A 20,738-nucleotide genomic window follows, 5' to 3' on the forward strand; every position below is an offset into this window, starting at 1 on the left:
GAAAAAAAAGGTGGAGTGAAATTTCCTTTTAAAATAAGCTTTTCCACTCAAAAAAAAATAAATTACACAGGTAAACTACATACACGCACATGACATTAGATTTGTTACATTGCCACTATCGCCGACATGTTTCTTTAAACTATGAAAATAACCCTCTAGTGGAGGATCATTCAAATAGTAGTTTGACAAAACAAACTAAACTCAGTGTCCACTTGCCAGCTTTTTAAGATTCATCATTTATCAAAAATCATCTCGGGTGCTGCACCGGCTGATGGAGCTTAGCCAAGTTGTCAACAGGAGACACTGATACTAAGTTAATCAACATTAGTTAGTATGCAGGTGAGTTAAGACTACCAGCAGTACCAGTACTGAGTCTGTGTTTGCATGTGGGTCGATGAGATTGTCATTCTAGCTAAATGTGGAAGACACAGATTCAAGGCAGATTTTGCTTTTTAAACAGAAAAATCTGAAACTCGAGAGGGCAATGGACAGTGTCGTCAGTAGTTCACATGCACCACTGTCGATAACCACATGTAGACCCCCTTGCTATTCAGGGGCTGGAAAGCAAGGGGGTGAACTTTAAAAAAAAAAAGAAGCGTAACGCAACCTCTGTTTCAAGGTTCATTTATTTGTCATTTGACAACACAGGGAACTATCACAGAAGCAGTTTTGAGAACCTGACACTACTACTCCTGATGTATATATGCCTGTTGACATGGGCACTGGAAGAAGAGCAGTAGGAAACAGAGAGGTCATTGCCCCTCTTCCCTCACTTTACACCCCTGTCCCACAACTGTTCTGAAGCGGTCATGAAACATTACAGGCGTGTAGTTGAAATCAAAATTAAGACCGAATTGATGGGTGCAGTCTGACCCATGAGCACTGACAAATCATGTAGTAACGACTCATGGGTCAACACGGTGATGAGCATCACAGCTGGTGTGATCCCCAAAAATGGACTCTACTTTGCCATGGAATTACAGAAAAGTCCATTTTGTGTCACTTAAGAATGAGAGTGTAGAGTCAGTAGACAAACAGTGCATTTCTTTATTTCAGAGCTTGGTCAGTCTAACGGGAGCTTTAAACAAACCTCTGTATGTGTCTTAAGCAACACTACACATGAACTCAAGACTGAAGCTGGAGGCCACAGGGACAAACACAGAGCCACATACATTTCTAATATTTACACATTATTAACCACTCTGTCCCAAAGCTCAACTTCAGCTGTTCATCTCCTGTGTTGATAGTTGAGATTCTCCCTAACATGCAGCTATATTTCCCAGGATGCCTCACGAGGACGGGTACAAAGCCTTGTTTCTTCTTTGATATCTGCTGAGTGAAGGCAGTAAACAGCAGCTGGAGACCGAACACTGAGACAGTGACCCAGAGGGTTTGAGAGGACAGAACAGGGTTTGTGGAACACTGAATCTGTGCAGACAGTCTTCTCATGTCAGTGTGTGTCTCTGATGTGCTATTGTCTCTTGGCTTGGAGAGTATGTTCCAGAGGTCCTGGAATGCAAGTTTATCATAAGACAAGAGCTGGCGGCAGGAAGTGAGCTGGCTGGCTGTGTCTCCTGGTTTCCTCGTCTTTTAGCTGTCTCAGTCTGTTAGAGAGCCAGGAGATGGACAGAGTCGGGGGGGAGGAGGAGGGTCGGGAAAGAGTAGTGAGAGACAGTGAGCCACGGAGGGGTCGCCGCCTGTTCAAACACCCCTCTGACTGTGAATCCCACACTTCTCTCGATATATTAAGAACCGGACGCTGGCCTGCACCTCACTGGCCAAGCCGCTGTTGACAGGTGCCGTACTGCTGCAGGGCGCCTAACAAGTCTTCGTAGGAGACATTTCTGTGGGAGGGTAGGGAGCTGAGGACACAGAGCAGGACACACATTTCAGACACGGGAAGTATTACACTGTACGCAAGCGAACACAGCCAGAGAGAAAAACACTTGCACCGAGAGCTCAACAGTGCCATCTGCTGTTAATGCTGAAGGGCAAATGCAGTGCCTCGGTCATCAATATATTTAGGGATACAGCAAACGCGTGGACTCAAAGATGCACAGCAGCTTACATGAATTCTGTGAGTCTGATGTGCCAGGGGAGGAAGCCCAGTGTGCTGTCCACCGGACCAAACTTCACCACCAGCTCCGGGTCTGGGATGTTCTTTGACTCTGAAACAAACACAAAGACACACAGCATGACTTCAACTCATTTATCCATATGAACTCTTTATCACCCTGACTTCAAACACAATATAGAGGTCAGCAGTTCAAAACATCAAACATGTGAAACTTGCATTCAACCCTACAAAACATCAACAACGGCCACCAGCTGCTAAAAATAGATGCTGTTCTAAAATGTTGAATAACCTTTAAACTGCTGATTTTCTCCACATGCTTCAAAACTTGTGTGAAGTTTGGTCAAAAGTTTCTCAGCTTTTCACTTGTATCACACGTCTTGTTTGGGCATTCAGGGGCTCTGCAGGGAACATGATTACCTGATCACGCTCTGCAGCATTGACTCGTCAGTGAAACCCACAGTTTCACCCACAGCGGGCAATGGTTGTAGCCATGCTACTGTTTTTGTTCACGTTCAGTGAATTTAATATTTATCTAATAAAAATATTTTACTTTTATTTCCTCTGTTATGATTCAGTAACCTTTCTATTTAGTCTCTGAACTTAACCCTAAACCTACATCTACGTGGTCAGTAAAGGAAATATGTCACCTGTTTTTCACTGAAAATCACGGAGGATAATATAATAGCTGTAACTGTCTTAGGAAAGGTCAGCTGAAGACAAAACATCATCCTTTTAATTAAAAATAATACAAAACTGAGCTGGTGAGTGCCCTCCCCAAACAGCTCAACAACCATTCTTACCTGGGCTCATCTCATCCGAGCAACCAGTGTGAAGGCTGGTTGGGTTGCAGCCCTAATGACTCTGAAACTCTGTCAGGACACTCCCACACAGAGTTTAAAAGACCACTACTCCCCTCCAATTAGTGAGAACTAAAGAAGCCTCTTGGATGAGAGGTGAAACATCTTCAAGAAACTGAAAGTCTGAAACTGAAAGACTGCTGCAGCTGTTTGCTCTGTTTTTATATACCGAATGCGAAGAACATATAAAGCTGAGTCATGCTTGACTTCATGTGTAAGTGATCACAAATCGCTCTGCATCCCACACACAAGACACATTCATTGTCCACCAGACAAATGAAAAGAAATAACATTTTACACAGACACCCAGCAGTAAAGTGGTACCTCTGAGCAGTATGTCCAGCATGGAGACGCTGATGTCCTGGGAGCTCCTCTCTTTGTTCTCCACAGAGCGACAGAGCTGCTGCGCTGCCTGGACGATGCTCTGCTTCCCGTCCTCTGGAGACAACACCTTCACTGTGGGCCTGCAGGAGACCACTGACACACCCACACCCACACACAAACACACACAGAGACACACACACACACACACACACACAGATACACGTACTGACTGTTACTGATGCACATTTCCCTAAGAAAGAACATCCACCCCTCATATTTTCAAATATAAAAATAGATAGTTGTGTTTCCTCTCTATGAAACCATGTTTGAGTGACTGTACAGCATCACTGGCTACAGGAAGTAAAATGTGAGGAAACATTAATGACACTAAAAAAGACAGGGAGGATTAAATATTATGCACCGTGCTGTATTTTAAGTCACCTGTTTTACAAATTTCAGTTTGTGCATAAAATCAGCTGGATGGAAAAGGCAAAAAATATATATTTTTTAAAAAGTAAATTCACATATGGATGCAACATCTCTAACAATACATGAAACAAGCAAATGCTATGTTTCTGTTATGTTATCTACACTGTACAAATGTGTGCCCTCTGCAACTCCTTAATGACATCTAACTACAGCAATAGCATTCTCAAAGTGTTTGTCTATCGCAGCTGTGGGTGGCCACAGGTTGTTTTCAGCTGGCTGTCTGTACATGTGGGGCACATTAGGGTTCCATTTGGATGGAAACACGGTTAATATTTAAGCTGGACCTGTCTTTTTATTTTCTATAGCACAGAAGAGTTTTACTCTGTACAGCTTATGGGCCCTATTTAAACAGTCACATAATCAAAAAGGCAAGGAGCTAGTGTGTATAGGGACTCCCTTTGCTGGTCAAACAGCAGATAATCAAAGAGACTGTATTCACACTCTTAATTAGTCATGGGTGGTTTTTTTTTTTTTGGGCACAACATATTAAACCAATCACAGGGTCACCTCCCATCCTCTTTCAGAGCCAGGTGTGACCAGATCTGGTGCATTGCTATTTATACAGCAGCGCTCTACCCTGCCATTTCACAATCATCTGTCCCATCAACAGCTCTGTTTGACTGCAAAAACGCTGAACCACAGTAATCCTAGTGGCTCTTCCATTTAGCTAGTAGTGAGTGTGTTTATGACAGATTGTTGCTCCTGATGAACAGGTGGCACACTGCATGGTAATCTCTGTAACCACTGTGTGTAAATAAGCGAATGCTGGAGACGCTGAATGCCTTGCAATGTGTCTTGAGAGGTGCGTGAAGTGTGCAATGTAAAAACAGCACATTTACCATTTGTCTGGTATCCTTCATCTCCCAAAACTACCTAGATGAAAAACTGATAAATACCTTTTGGATGTACTGAACTAGTGTGAGATAGAAAGCTGTGGAAATGGGTTTCTGTGAGTCAACTGGTTGGGTAAGTTCTTTGTGTCCTGGAAGAATGGCCTGAAAAACTAGTCTCCCACCACGTGGAGAAATGCAACACCTTTGTCCCGGTTTTCATCTGGTGAAACAACAGAACAGGGAAAATCCACTATACTGAACCTGTTCTTACATGCTCTTGTCATTCTGCAGTCTCTCTCCCACTCAAGACACACACACGTTTGCCAAAGGACAAAGATTTGAGGAGCTTTAGTTCATTTAATCCAGAGGAGATGATTTCAAGCAGATGCTAACATTATGTCCACCAGTTTATTACTTTTAGCACTTTAGTGACACATTTTGGATACAAATCAACTCTTCTGAAAGCATCAGTAGAGAACACTTTAGGTCGTGACAGTGTGTGAAATAGAAGCTAGTCTTGTTGTGGACTGGTATGTAGCGCTTTATAACCTCTACATGCCGTTTAACAAACAAGATTAGCATGATCCTCTATGTGATGTTTCAGTGTACAGTGAGCTGATGTGTCAAAGCAGAGTTAATGAAACTGTTATTGGGGCAGCTGTGGCTCAGGGGTAGAGCCAGCACCTTTTTAACGAAAGGTTGCTGGTTCGATTCCCCTCGTCTGCTTGTAGTGTCCTTGGGCAATGTGTGTGAATTTCTGTAAGTCACTTTGGACAAAGGCCAGAGATAATGTGGATGAATTGTAAAATCTAACCACTATAGTGTGAAAATACTGCTGTTACTTTTCAAAGCAATAATTCCCTAAAACTGTGCATAGTTGTAGTGAAAAGGCAGACAGATTTGTGCTGTGTTTGACAGAGCACCATTTAGTAAAATTCCATTAGTTGTGAGTTGAGTGGGCATTTTTTCATCATAGAAACAGATCATCAGATTGTGATGTTTACTGCAACCTGTAACAAGATCTATTGCCGTCCTTACGACACAAAGCTCTGCTCTCAGTGGAACTGCTCCAGTCTCAGACTCTGACAAGGTGCAAGGCTACAGAGTGATGCCATGGATGTATTACTAAAGAGCTTATAATACAATACGTAATATATTTTTTATATTATTACCTCTATGGTGGTTACTTTGGACAAAAAGTAGCACCCTTTTTAATTCATTCAATCCTGACCTGACTTTTGTTGATCCGGAAATGATCCAATCTGTGACTGAAATTTCTGATCAATCCGAACCGTGAGTTTGGTGAGCTGTTGCACGGACACTTGAGAACACGTACGCACACTGATTTTAAGAACAGGGGACCGAGCTTTGCCAAGTCCTTACCGTGGCGCTGGTGTTCATCTGTACCATTGGTCAGGAACTCCACATTGCATTTGGATCCCTCTACACCCAGCAAGTCTTGCTGCTGTCTTACTATCTCCTCCAGCATACGGGAGTTGTTCTTCCGGAAAATACCTGAGGGGAGAGGAGCAATGAGGACGATAAGCACATCATTCAATCTTGAGCAAAATATAGTTGCATTTATTCCAATAAGATGCTGGAGGGGAGAGAGGCAAAGTAACAGGTCTCACAGTATCACATACTGTAAGTGATCAATAAAAATGGCACCAGGATGTTCCAGGATGAACTTCATCATCTCCAACAGTGAGCCAAGAACAAGCATATGCAATGAGGAACCAGCATTGAGAGCTCTGCACTAACATTAGCTTATTATTCTCTTTTTTTCTATGTTCTTAGTTTTATCAATTTTAATCAAAATCTTCTGTAAAGTTTATTGAGCAGTGCTGGTTCTTAGTTAGACAGACAGGACACAGATACAGGAGACGAGTTGATGAGAATTGAGCATGCATCAAATGATATTTGAGAAAAAAAAAAGAAACAATAAAACAGGTTTACATTGGATCTGAAGACACACTTCAAGCGAAATGAAGTTGCTTTTGAAATTATCTCATTTATTCTGATCAATGATCTCTTGAGTTGGGGAATTAGTCTCCCTTTCTGCCCCAAAGGATCCCTGTTGAGACCACAGCTTGTGTTGTAAACCAGGAACATGTAGTCTACGTGTGTGTGTGGTCATCACAAGGTTTGACCAGGCGCAGTCTCTGCCTGATGGTACAACTGAGCCACGTAATGTAGAATGCACTAATATAACCTCTCCAGTCACATGACATGACTGAAATAAGCCCCAGGAGGTGGATCATCTTCCTGGTGGGAGGGAAGATCATTTTTCTACTTGTATAAATAATGTTCCCAGGAGTGATGAAACATCATGAAAGTCAAATAGACTTATCAAATCCCACACAAAGGGCTTCTTGATAACGAAAAGATAAGAAGAAGATTGAGCGATTCAAGTCTTATAAACTTCCCCATGAAGAAAACTTTAAAACCCAAATAAAATCATGGGCCTGAGGACAGCTCCTGTCTGCTGCTCTGTACTATAAATGTAGCTTTTTTTCTGATTTAAAAACCCATTTAACAACATCAGTGTTACGTTATTGTAGAAAGGTAAAGAGTAAAATGGTTACCGTGATGATCGTACACGCTGACATAAGATATACCGACAGCCATACACCAGACCACCAGGTTTGCGATGTCCGTGTAGCTGAGCTCTTCTTCCGCCACCAACAGGCCGATGTGTACCGGCAGCTTCTCCAGAGATCTGCCGTCAGACAGCCACCGTGAGCGGCGACTGGCAGTGCGCTTTCCGGTCACCGGGTTAGCGTTAGCATCGGGGTTACCATTCAACTTCTTCTGCTGGTCTGGGAACCCGGCCAGAGCCAGAGGCAGGAGCAGAGCGGCCACTGCCCGCTCCCACAGCCGGCCCTTCCAGCTCCGTAGCCGGACACGGAGCCAGGAGACGAGCGCTCTATTGACGTGGACCAAAAGCAGCAAAAGCCGCCATAACAAGCCGTACAGCAGCGCCATTAGTTCCCTTACTTCTTCGAAGTAAGGTGTGCAGGGAGACCGCTCAGAGTTGGTGGTACAGGGGCTGTAATCTTCTGTATTAGCTGCCTACTAAATCAGTGTCGGCGTTGCTTACAGCTCAGTCCACCTGCCGCCATCTTCCTGTCTGCTTGGCAACCCCTGACCCTCAGCGTGGTACACGTAGCACGCTGATTGGACGATGTGAGAGCGACGCGATGCTGCGTCTTCTTCTTCGGTGGCTTCGTTTACGTTGCATGACTCCCTCTGCTGGTCGGCTATGTCTTAGAAAGTTGCCAGGTTTGCCCTCATCGAAATCATCATGTCTGAAAAAAAAAAAAAACCTTCACTCGCCATTATCTGGAAAAATGCAAATATTGAATTAAAGTAAGACTAAGTCAAGTCTTCCATCAGGGTTAGTAAAGTCATGTGACTGAGTCCTCCACCTCTAATAGGCAGGCACTTGATTGTAAATATTAATATCTTCTTACTCATTTATTCTAATGTTTCCAATTGTTTAAAAAAAAGGGTGACACTGAACATGAGTGGGGTGAAGACAGTATATTTTGGCCTATAGGCAATAAGTAATTGAGCTTATGAAATAGTCACATGATTCTTAAATAAAATTGTATTTGTTGGTAATTAGCGATTCATGGTGTCTAAGTAAAAGCCACAAATGGATTGGACTGATCTGCTCAAGAGATGGTCAAAATATAAACAGCTAGAAACTTCTGGTAGAGTTATTCTTGACAGAAATTTGGCATTTTGTAGCTAAAGAGTCAAAGTCATGGACCTTATTTCCAAAAACATTTGTGCAGTAGTCAGTGGAGAGAGACAATTAAAGTCAATAAAATCACAGTTTGTTGTAGAGAAGAAGGTGAAATATCATGTCGTTTTTGTTAAAGCGCTCAGGGAGCTACATCGTCCCACTCAACATACATCACCAACACCAACATGGCCGCCAACGGGGCTCACAAAATGTAGTAAGAAAGGTGACAATCACAATAAATCTGTTCATATTTACAAATGCAATTGTGTGAAAAGAGAGTTGGTCAGTTCTGTGAGCTTCTAATATACAGGAGCAGCTCTACAATGTTTTAGTCAACAGTTGGAATGTTGGCTGTGCTTTTTAGTCTTATCATTGGTTTTATGACAAACTGTCACTTTCTCGAGTTTGAAAATAATCTTTTTAATTCAGAAAACATCATTTGTGGGGGCATCGTGGAAGCTGTGAAAGCAGAAGACATGCACTCATATCCAACCTCAACCCAGAGGTTACTCCACTCCCTGATTCAACTCAGTGTAGGCCTACACCAGTTCAAAAGGCAGCGAAAAGCAAGACTACTTACTCCAAGTTGCAAGACAGTTTTGAGGGAAAGAAGTGCAACTGCAATGAAAACTGCAAAGCAAGCCGGTGATGACTATCAGAAAAGAGTTACAGTCCTGGAGGACAAAATGACTGAGACTGAACACTGTAACAGGAGATGGAACCTGAGGCTCTAAGGTGTATTGCAGAAAGAAGCTCCAGAGGTTAAACAGCGCTTTGTGGACGTCTGTAGAGAAATCCCAAAGATCGGAGAAGACTTATGTCTCCACAGTGACATGAGTCATTGATTAGAAAGAGAGAGGGCAGCCAGACTGGGCTGGTAGTAACAGGGCTTACATCCAGATCATCAGAAGAAAGACTGCCGAAATAAGCACAGGAGTCAGTGGCATAACCAATATTAGGAGGTAAAAAATTCTATGATCAATATTCAAACATTTTTCGCAGTTGTTCCTCTGATGGGCTTATCAAACACTTGTGACAAAGATATATAACGGAAGCAGGATATTTGACAGGTTATCAAACACATTAATAGTCTAAAATGACAGCAGTGCACCGAAACAGTAAACGTCTATGGAAACTTAATAATATGAATCAGCCCAAGCATCTTTCTCTACACTGTGTTTTTTGAAGCCAAGTTTTCAACAGCAGGAATTGGAGGATAGAGTAGGAGTAGGAGAGACACTGTCCTTATTATCCACAGCCATGCTGGGATATTTGGGAACGACTTTGACGTCAACATCAATATACTCTGATGTATTATGTCGCTGATGATGTATACTCTTTGTACTTCTTTTTATATGCCAGTCTGTGCACTCTTGTGAATCTCTGTGTGTGTGGCATTTTGGCAAAATGTGGTCTTGGACACAACTTCTTCACAGGGAGTGGCAAGTGAGATTTTTTCTCAGGTGTGATCCAAGTGATTTCATTTCCTGTGTTGATGCCTTGGAGGGAAAAAAGTTTTTGTCAGGATAATCATTTAGTTATCTTAATTTTCTTTCCATCTGTGGAAACATATAAAACTAAGAATAAATAAAGTATAGTATAAATAAAATCATTTGTGAAACTGAGCAGAATCTGAGTTTAAAAAAAAAAAAAAAATCAAGTCAATGTCAAGTCAAAATGATGGCTGACATTTAGAGTTCCACTGATACTTTCATGTTTCAATCAGTGCAAAGTGAATATTAGAAAACATCTGCTGCCCTAATGAAATATGCTCGGCAAGATCAACAATAATCCACAGGACACGCAGCAAAGATTTTTCATTCTAATAGCTGGCACAGGGCCCAGCAACACAGGCAAGGAGCAAAACACGTTGGCCTTTTTTTTTTGGGTCAGTTTTATTAAACGATTTACAATATACTTTTACATGTCAAGAAGAAAATCATACGAGAAGGAAAGCACAGGTGAGACACAGGTGAGAGCAAAAGTCTAGCCACAATATCTCTGCCAAGTCTGTGAGAAACTACATGCTAATGCTAAAACAATACCAAATAATTTATCCACAAGTTTTCAAACAATCAATTTCAATTGAACATTTGAAGTTATAATTCAACGCAAAATCAGAAGCAACAAAAACAGGAATGCCTTTGTTTGTGTGTATGTGCCCAGGAGTGTGCAAGCTCCAGAGTAAACACAGGATAACAGATGAAGAGAACACCACCCGCACGGCGCTGCACAGCACTGCTCACGCCTGGTGATGGTACAAGTTAGTGAATAACACTGAGTCGCTCTGCTGTGCTCACCTGTCAGTGCCACAGCTGGAGTCCTGCCATACACAGTTCAGATCAAAGCATTTTCTCCCTTATTTTACAAATAACAGCATGTTCATATGTAATACTACAGTCAGATTTAATCTGCCGCTGCCGACGGAGGGGGGGGTGGGGGGGCACCCATCTAAGCCATTATCATCATCCTCAGTAAGTCTTAAGATACAGCTACTGTTAATGTCACATCAAGTTTGAAAGGAACAGCATGCAGCTCTGTCTTTATAGAAAGAAAACAAAACCATCCACGAGTAAAACACAGGATATTTACAATGTCACTGGCATGGGGAACCACGACAACAGGCTGCTGAGGATTCACAATGATATTACACCAGAAGAGACCGGGCTGCCATCAGAACGGGGACAAGTCGCTTTTTAACATCCTTGTTAGCTCTCTATTCATCAGCCCCGCAGCGAGGGAGCTCCATCAGACTATAGACAATCATCACCAAACCAACAGCCCTGAAGCATTCCAGCCAATCTGATCGCAGCCCTAGCCTCTTCAGCACTAAATGATGCAGGGTTAGCCATCTAATGTTTTACTGACTGATGAAACATAACACGGGTGAAGCAGAGCATTAATGAGTGTGTGAGCTGAGGGACAATGTGTGTTTCAGTCAAAGTCTCTGTTGACCAGGACCAGCGGAGCCACCAGCGTCCACACGTACAGGGCGATGCAGATCCAGCTGGAAGAGATCTTCACCCACACCGACGGCCACTTGCTGGTCATGGCCTCGTAGTTGGAGTCAGGGCTGCAAGGAGAACAGACAACAGAGGCACACATTAGCCAACAGAATTCTACTCAATTCCAACTAAATAAAAAAAAGTGCGGTACTAAAATACTAAGAAAAAACCTCACTGAAGCAGAAATATGAAATATTTGAGTGAGACCACATACAAACATGTGGCCATCAATATTTTTTGGGGAGGAGTTAAGCGTGAGAAAAGCAGAGGATTAACTTGAAGTAATCTGGTCATTTCACATACCATCAGTAAATGTCAGGTTATCAGCCAGAAATCTAAGCAGAAACTTAAAGGTCGCTCATTTTCAAGTTGATGATTTTATTTTTGGTTTGAACACTTGCTTTGGTTTACACAGTTTAATGCTCTAACACACGTTTTTTCATTATATCCAGTGCTGCAGATCGTCCAGATCCAGGACCATAGCAGTGTAATGGCAGGGAGAACCCTGCAGTGTTGGAATGGAGGAAGAAATCTGGACTAATAAAAAATTTAAAAAAACAAAAACATCCACAGACACCCCTCCAGGGACACTTAAAAAAACATTATTTTCTTTGTGGCTGTTCTGGCAATATCTGGACAGACCGTAAGTGTCTGTGTCTAAAACATTCAAGTGCCAGTAGTTGAAGCCACAGAGAGTTTAGAGCAGGGAGAAGAAAGATAAAACTAAGCAGGTGTAATGCCACTCCAGAGGAGGACAGACTTTGTTTATTGTGTGAGCGAGGTGAAATGGAGAATGCTGTTCATGTCTTGTTTTGCTCTCCTGTCTGTGACGATGTTAGAGATGTACTTTTTACTCATATATCTTCCGTTTATGCTGATTTCTTTTGGTTGGATGATTATAACAAAATGTGAGCTGTGCTTCAGGAGGGGAACCTTCTCTGTTGCAGAATTCTCTGTAAAGCTCAGGAGAGGAAGCAGAATATTTTGTTTTGGACGGAGCGTCAAAATAATTTGTAATTTTGGAATGAAATGAACAGTTCGACCCCTGCAGCTGTACTTCTAGTTTCATGTAAACCCCAGTTTCTCTGTGCCATGAAGCTTCTTTGTATTCCAGTTTACTAAAACACATCAATGAGTCACCTTGCACTGGGTGAACTGTTCCTTCATTACCATAAACACACACAAGTCTATTTTGACACAGTCCCACATGCCACATGCACTACTTCCTCCTGTTTGCTGATCGTTTTCTTCTTCTTCTTCTTTGTTACATTAACCCTTTAACTGCATTACTTCTGACTGTGTGGCAGTACTGTGATGTACAAACAGCAGCTCCTCTGCAGAGTGAAGCCTACCTGTACCAGTTGGTAAGTGTCATCATGATGTAGAGCGACGCCAAGAACAGCATGAAGTGGAAGAAAGAGTAGGAGTAGGTGACGGCCTCCTTCTCATTGTCCACGGCTCTGTTGGGACCGTTGTCCTCCTCGAAGCTGTCAGTCTGAGGCCCGTCCTCGATCAGAGCCGACTCGTCGCTGGTCAGGGTCAACTTGTTCACCTGGGCATTGGAAGAATTACGAATGCTGGTGGACAAACAGGGGAACAGAGAGAAGACAGAGAACATGCTGCTATTAACTGTCTCATTAAACAACACAAGAGACCAACAGTCATTGTAAGCACCCTGCAGGCTGGTCTGCAAGTTTCCATAGGTGAAAACTCCAGAGGTACTTAAAAAGACTCCCTCACCTGGAGTAGAGGACACACATGAGGAAGAGGATCAGTCCCACAATCCCCTGGGCATCCCACCACTGAACCACACGCTCCTGACCTGCAGGTGTGGTGCTGTTCAGCCCAATAATACCCAGAAGGCTTGGATTACATTTCCTGTCTGTGAGACACAAGAAAACAGTTACTCACTGCTGACATGTATTCACTTTTCATTATATGTACATCACTCATGGGTTACTGTAGGCTGCCTTTACGTTTTGGGGCCTTGACAATCAAAACTAAGAGCTCAGCACAGATTACTCATGTACCTGGGAACTAGGGATGCACTGAAAGCTCTCCTGTACACAGTTTAAAAGTTGTGAATGTCATGTTACCAGGTTCATTGGTCATGGCAGACCAGGTGAGATACATGGTGTAAAGGGTGACCAGGGAGGACTGCAGCAGGCCGGATCTGGGCTGGGACTCCTTTATACAGAGAGCAGCTGGCATTAGTAAAAGCAATTCCCTACGGTCCATTCTACGTGCTTTAACATCACACGTTTTGCATTCTGTCATCTGTACATCAGTGACATTCTAAATCTTATGACCTTTAGACTGAAATGTTATAAAGTGAAAATTAGAGATGCACTAACTGAATGGACAGGGGCTGGCGTCTGTATAGTCCTGGATTTACCAGTATACACTGCATAAATGCTTATAGGAGGAAGCTAAAATTCACTAAATTCACACAAATTTGGTCACAGGTAACTAATTTACTCAGACATCTTTTTTTTTTTTTAAAAGAAATCAGAATTGACCAAGAAATGTCCCAGTGATAATCACCAGTGATAACGTCAAAGTTTCTTAGGTTTAAGTTAATTACAGTCCATACATTTGCACACACTTCTGATCATCCTGATAAGGCCACCCATGGCTGAATTCCCTGTCTCCAACTGAGTCATGCACATTCCTGCTCAAAAATAAATGTAAAAGAGAAGTGGTGTGAACCTGGATCTGAGGCAGGATGGACAACACAGAGGCGCCGACACAGAGGAGCATGTTGATGCTGATGAAGACCTTGTTCTCAGTGCAACCATCAGAGTGGGTGTAGTAGACGTAGAACAGGACCAGAGACACCAGAGACAACAAGTAGTTCAGTGCTGTGACCGACAGCAGGGCTGTGGACACACAACGTAACTTCATTATACATGTGCCTGGCAGACTGAAAAACGGCTCTCAACAGAGACCAGATTTTCCATTTTCTACTTCAAGTCCTTTTAAATACATTTCAGGTATTGTTTAAATCCATCACTGTTAGATGAAACAGCTCTTGTCGGATTGTTACTCATCAAGTTTCCACCCATATGTTTAGCCTCATAGGAACACTGTCACCATACCTGCATACCAGCAGCGAGAATTGCCTTCCTCCATCTTCTCCACCCAGGATTCATTCCAGGAGTGGGCGAAGTCAATGAGTAAAACCAGCTGGATGAGAATGAAGCAGAAGGCTCCAGCCATGCCGGCATAGAACCACACTGTGGAACACATACATAACAGGGAACTTTACTTCACCATCACAATATCCGCAGGTGTCCATACCCCCATAATAAGACATTAAGGACACAATTACTGCCATATAAAACGAATTTAAAAACCAGAATGAAGACACAAATATACGAAACGTGTTTTGTGGACACTACATTGGCCAGCACAAGCTAACTCTTTGTTGACATGACAGAAACAGAGTAAAACCTTGAAATTTGGTGATCTGTGTATTCAGATGAACTGCAAGGCTCTTTTTCTGTCTTTAGTTGTTTATCTATATAATATAATATAATAACATTTACAAAAGTTAGTAGTGAAAACAGTGTTCTGTACTTATCTATTGCAACGTCCACCTTAATCCCACCCATTCCTCCGGGCCCTACCTCCACCCACAACATTGGGCTATATCTTTTTTTAAAAAAACATGTTGGACGTTACAAAAAACTTAGATGAGATTGGCTAATTCCTGTAATGTGTCAGTGCAATTTATGTTGCGTTTCATTTAAGAGGAAAAACACAAGAATGGAGAGGAATAGTTACCAGTGGTGAAGGGGCCTTCTGCGATGAAAAATGATCCGATAGTCAGGGCAGCTGCTGCAGCAAACTTGAAGAACCAAAACCTGCAATAAACAAAAACAAAAAATTTTTTTAAAGTCTGAAAGAGTTCCCTGGCAATCACTTCCAACAGTTCTTACATCAACCTCTAACAAGGATCAAGAAACCAAAGACTTTCTCATCCAGTTATACACTCATGACAACACCGGTGTAACTGATTACACCGAACTATATGTAGCGTGCTGTGCTGAGTTCCAGCTAATGTAAACACGAGTTTACTTTAATTATGATGTAGACCAGTCACGGAGATGTGATGTGTATAGTGAATTCAGCACTAACAATAACAACAGTTATTCTGAGCATTTGCCGACACAATCAGTTTGAAATATGAGAAAGGTTAATTTCTCAATGAGGCAACAACTCCGCAATCAGTTCCATGGTATCATCCGTGCAGTAGCTGCACAGCACATGAGAGTGATGCACCATCTAGTGACCACGAGGCTCTCCTATTTTTTTCTTCCTCTGTAACGATCATGTGATCCTCTTTACAGATCAAACCCCATTCGGTAAGATTGCTGGCAGTAGCAGTACTGCTGCAGAAACAGCATCTGTGCGGTAACAACGGCAGTGGGTCCCAGGCGTGAGGTCCTGCGTTGGATGGATTCTGACTCACCCATTGTGCAGTGCTGCTCGGGGGTCCTGGCTGCTCTTAACTTTGACCATGAGCAGAGAGAAGAGCAGGAAGAACATGGCCATGCCGAAGCAAACGCGGTACACAGCCTTGTAGCCAACCAGCACATCGCAGTTCACATGACCCTCCACACCGGGAATAGACGAGCCCATCCCTCCTTCACAGAAACCTGGAATCTACAGCGGCACACAGAGCACAAGCCATGACACAGCAGCAAGAAACAAGAAAATCACCTTATATGAGAACTGGCAAGTAATGCAGAACAGTGTCCCACGTGCACTAAGAGAGCTGGATCATGATGTGGTTGATTATTTCTAGCATCAAGGAAAATTATAATGAAGCAATTGTTTTACACATTTCATACTGAGTTTTACAATGTCACGTCCATAATGCAATGAATTGTGAGAAATTAAATGAGTGAAGTCTGGTGAAGTCAGAACCCCCAAGGCAGACTCTCTGGAAGTCTGCAGAATATCCCGTTGACGTCCTTTACAAAGGGCCCTTGTGGACAGTATGAATTCTGGGTTTGGACGGCCCTCAGCACTCACGGAATTCCCACCAACGCGCCTGCAAATTCTGCAGTCTAAAAGGTCAGAGAAGTCTGAACATTTGGATGCAGCTTAACAATTTTAAACAGGGAAACTAGTTAAATCCTTCACTGTGTCAGTTTGGATTTCAGTGAAATACCTCACTGATCTTTGATTTAATTTCTAAAAACTGATATACAAAGACAAATCAAACACCTGCAGAACGTCGCATATCAGTCAGGCACTCTGACTGCTGTGGTGTTACAACAAAAGTCGTGAAAGCAATGTTTTCTGTTGCTGCAGATGTAGAATTTTAGCATCAACATCGGGGTAATGGCAGAATAATAGACGGAATGAAAAATCAGAAAAAGAAATGTAAACAAATAGAATAATGTAGTCCTAAAATCACTTAGCATGTTAGCACATCCGATTCCCTCATCTTAAAGTCTGCAAGGTTTTTATGTGTTTTCAGTTAAATGTGTGAAGTAAGATGTGTGGTTACCGCAGGCTGGAGATATTCACATGTTGTCAGGGACATTAAATGTCATCACAGTGAACACGGAGACTCATCTGCTCATTAGTTCGTCTTTACAGGCCGACTTTAGTTACAAATTATTCTAACTCTGACTTTACAACTTGGACCTCGATCAGTTTATGGAAAACGTGTATAGTAATTGTGCAGTAAGAAGCTACGCAGTTGGAACATTTAAGTCATGTGACCGTAATGTAGTCTGTTTATAGCCCAACATTACCTTTCTACTGCTAGAGATTTAATTTACTCTTTGAAAAACACAAAAGAGGTTGCTGAAGAAAACACGTTAGTATAGTAAACTCATAAGCAAATGAGTTTGTCACAGAGATTATTTTCAATAATAATCCCAAATCCAATTCAGTAATCAGTAAAAGAACTTTGGGGTTAGCTACAAAAACTTCATCGCTACACCACTCCAAAAAAATGTAACAAAAGAATCATGACAATTCATCAGCAACTTCAGCACAAGACGGGATGTGGATGAAAAGTGTTAAACGTGCTAGCAGTTCTGAAACAAACCATGTTTGCCTTCATTATTGCGGCCAGTTAAGACCAATATACTCTGTTTTCTATCAAGCAAAAAACTTTTGGCTTCTAAGATAAAGATACATGAACACAAGTTCAGAAATGAACACGTATATTAAAAAACAAATTATCATCTCTGCCATTTTCTACACCTTCACCCAGTAAAGGTTATTATGAACCTCCACATGTAGCAATAAAAAAGTAAATAGAACAGGGTTCCAGTTCTTGTATCTAACAGCAGTGTAGTTATTTGTTCCGAGTCCCAAGTCAAGTCACTCCCTCCCTCAGGATACTGCAGTCTGTCCTACAGTATCTGGTCTTTATGAAGGGAAAGACAAGGTATCAGTATCTGCCTGACACTGATTTTATTTGCCAATTTATCTCACATGTTCAAAAGGCATAATAATGAATTGTATGTGTTCTAACTGTATTGTATTCTAATTATTAATGATCACTTAAACAAATGTAATCTGACAACACATTTACAACATAGTTTTTTGCGTCTGTATACCCTATTTTAATCTCAATCAAAAATGATTCCCCCCCTTCACTTTTAAACAGAAAACCTAACAATCAAAATGAAATAAAATCAAAAACTCAACTGAAAAAAATCAAATGAACATCTGAGTCCGTAGAGTTGTCATGTCTTAAGTTTAGTCAAGTCATCAGTCTTCAACTTCAAAGTTATTGTGTCAAGTTACAAATTATCAAACAGTGACTCGAGTCCACATCTCTGATAATCAGCAATAATGTGAAATTTCACATCAACATCGGTCATCCAGACCATACAGTCATTCTCCTGTCATTGTGACCTGTGCAGAAATAATTCACTGGCCACTTGATATACTGCACGTATGTCATATGAGGAATCTTACGTACCTTCTTAAGCTGCCCCTCCATGCCAGGCATCAACATAATACAGGCAATACCCACTCCCAGCAGCAGGAAGAAGGCATAGATGAGACGAGTCACTGTCGAATTATTTCCACTGGGACAGCATCGACACAGCAGGCAGGGGGCGCTGCCGCACAGGCACGGGATCTACATAAACAAATCAGTATTGGTATTAATAACTTAGTCATTACTGTTACTACTGGGCAAATAGACAGACAGAAAGACAGACAGACAGACAGGCAGACAGACAGAGAACCACTTGCCCTCTACCTCCTGTCAGTGCTACGCATGTGGAGTCAATGTGAAGTAACAACACTAATCAGTAACAATTCTCTACACTTACTTATAGTTTTTCTTTCTTTTGAGGCCAAAATTATTCAATACATTTTGGCAGACAGTATAGCAACATTGGCAAATGCAGTGTTGTGCTCCAAATGAACGACATATCATACTGTGTTGACACTTGTGATTTAACACCTCCCCCCCAATAATTCTTCTTAATAAAGCTTCATTTTATAGGTCTGGAAAAGTCATGGAAAGTACGTGGTAATAACAAACACTGTGAAATTTCTTGGCATTATCCCCAAATTACCACATAGTTGTTAAGTAAGGATATGACACCTCCAGACACTGGGTGGGGTCGTTTGTCCACTCTGATGGAGGCAGACTGAGCTTTAGCATTTTAATTTAATTCCTATTTCTATTTGATTTAAAATACAATTTATTTGATTCTTGGCAAATATCTAATTCTATACTGAATTACCTTTTAAAGCCATTTCCATTCTCATCAATTCAACAAATCCACCATTTTAAATGTACTGTTATCTCAAAATATAAAGAGTGACATTAAACTTGAGTGGGGTGAAGACAGTATTACTGGGCCTCAATAGACAATGATGGAATTAAACTTGGGACATGGGACATTAGTCAGTTCATCCCTAATTTTAAACTTGTGTTTGCTGGTAATCATAAATGTACAGTGGCTAACTGTATTGACAATTCTGAAAATTGCTCCAAATTTGGACTGAAGTGAACTGAACTGAAGATTATGAGGATGTAAACAATATTAACCGACTGAGTTAACCGACCTGCAGGCGTTAAGACGCAGACCAGTTGAATGTTTCCTGAAAATATATTCAAGAAATTACCAGCTTCTGATGCATCAGTTCTTAGAAAATAATTGTATTTTTTCATACTAGGGTAAATTTCAATACTGTGGTCATTTGTACTACCTACCTATCATGGAATTTGCAGACCTGTAAAAAGAGTGTTGCCTAACTCTGTTTATTTTTATCTTAGTTAAGCTTCGGTGTCCTTGTTTGTATCCCTGTAAACTGTTCTTGGAACAGTGCTTCAGTAGATGGGAGGGACACTTAAAACTCGAGTCAAATTCCTCGCACACACGCACACACACTTGGCTCTGCGGGCTGATTCGGGCAGCTTGGGCCTGAGTGTATGTTGATGCTCTCTCTCTGAGTCTTATGTCGCAATAGGAGCAGCCTGCTGACTGCGGCTCGTGTATTTCTGTACCTGTTTACATGACAGCGCTGCTTTCACTGGCGCTTTGCTGACGTCATCTTCAGCTACATGTTTACAATCGTCAAAAACTGCAGAGAGCACTCGAACAGACACACAGAGATACACATAGATACATACACACATACATAAATGCATACACACATACATAGATAGATACAAACAAACACACGCACACATAAATGCATACACACATACAAAGACACACACACACACATACATATAAACATATATGTATACATACATACATGTTGTAGGCTGCCACATTTGTCAGGGCTAATACGTCATCAACAACAGCGGCTACATGGCAGTCTGTCTGTCTGTCTGCTGTCTGTGGTTATGTAGGTTAACGTTAGCTGGTATCTAGACAAAGGCAGCCGTCATGTAGTCAGAGGTTTCTTCCGTCATTACACGACACCAGTATCTATTCAAATTTTTCACTCAACCCTTTGTAAGATGATGAAAAACAGCCGGTAAGCGAATAATAAGCAGCTCTGTTGTTTATGTCTGTCTGCGCCACAGTCTCTCAGCCTGGCGGCCTGCTGCTTTGTGTTATTGCGCAGTCATGACCGCGTTTGTTAAGTCGAAGCAGACACACACACACACACACACACACACACATACACAAACGGCACCGTCCACGTAAAGGCTACTTACCCAGCTCGCCATGGAGCACAGTCCCAGAACGGCTCCCATGATGGCCGATGTTTGTTCTCGTTAATGTAAGGTGAGGCCAGATAACTGCTGCTCCTCGGGCTCCGATGTGTTGTATTCCCAGAAGATGGATGATGCTATCCTCTCACTTCTTCTTGTGAGAGGGCCGCTGGTTTAGATGTACATACTTGGGTTGCTGCCCTCCACAGGATGACTGAAGAACTGCACCCTGCACCCAGTCT

General features: G+C 42.0%; 2 protein-coding genes across 2 annotated transcripts; both read right to left on the reverse strand.

Annotated features, from left to right (window-relative positions):
- Window positions 1-610: 610 nt before the first annotated feature.
- nus1 (NUS1 dehydrodolichyl diphosphate synthase subunit) lies at window positions 611-7,770 on the reverse strand. Its single transcript, XM_037087198.1, has 5 exons — window positions 7,166-7,770; window positions 5,964-6,095; window positions 3,259-3,411; window positions 2,069-2,168; window positions 611-1,862 (listed from the first exon to the last, which is right to left on the reverse strand). Exons 1-5 carry the CDS (start codon window positions 7,563-7,565, stop codon window positions 1,772-1,774), a joined length of 876 nt encoding a protein of 291 aa, XP_036943093.1. The 5' UTR covers window positions 7,566-7,770; the 3' UTR covers window positions 611-1,771.
- Window positions 7,771-10,205: 2,435 nt separating this feature from the next.
- On the reverse strand, window positions 10,206-20,658 carry serinc1 (serine incorporator 1). Its single transcript, XM_037086753.1, has 10 exons — window positions 20,500-20,658; window positions 18,292-18,453; window positions 15,811-16,004; window positions 15,123-15,202; window positions 14,435-14,572; window positions 14,046-14,215; window positions 13,433-13,523; window positions 13,077-13,218; window positions 12,689-12,913; window positions 10,206-11,404 (listed from the first exon to the last, which is right to left on the reverse strand). Exons 1-10 carry the CDS (start codon window positions 20,536-20,538, stop codon window positions 11,266-11,268), a joined length of 1,380 nt encoding a protein of 459 aa, XP_036942648.1. The 5' UTR covers window positions 20,539-20,658; the 3' UTR covers window positions 10,206-11,265.
- Window positions 20,659-20,738: the final 80 nt, after the last annotated feature.

This window comes from Acanthopagrus latus, chromosome 22 (genome assembly GCF_904848185.1).
Source record: "Acanthopagrus latus isolate v.2019 chromosome 22, fAcaLat1.1, whole genome shotgun sequence".
NCBI lineage: Eukaryota > Metazoa > Chordata > Actinopteri > Spariformes > Sparidae > Acanthopagrus > Acanthopagrus latus.

Excerpts from the sequence above, each read along its gene's own strand:
- nus1 (XM_037087198.1), bottom strand. The coding sequence starts at position 7,565 with ATGGCGCTGCTGTACGGCTTGTTATGGCGGCTTTTGCTGCTTTTGGTC. Across the intron at positions 2,169-3,258 it reads GCTGGACATACTGCTCAGAG|AGTCAAAGAACATCCCAGAC; the intron begins GTACCACTTTAC and ends TGTTTGTTTCAG. Across the intron at positions 1,863-2,068 it reads ATCAGACTCACAGAATTCAT|CTCCCTACCCTCCCACAGAA; the intron begins GTAAGCTGCTGT and ends CTGTGTCCTCAG.
- serinc1 (XM_037086753.1), bottom strand. The coding sequence starts at position 20,538 with ATGGGAGCCGTTCTGGGACTGTGCTCCATGGCGAGCTGG. Across the intron at positions 15,203-15,810 it reads CGAGCAGCACTGCACAATGG|GTTTTGGTTCTTCAAGTTTG; the intron begins GTGAGTCAGAAT and ends TGTTTATTGCAG. Across the intron at positions 12,914-13,076 it reads ATGTGTGTCCTCTACTCCAG|CATTCGTAATTCTTCCAATG; the intron begins GTGAGGGAGTCT and ends TTTGTCCACCAG.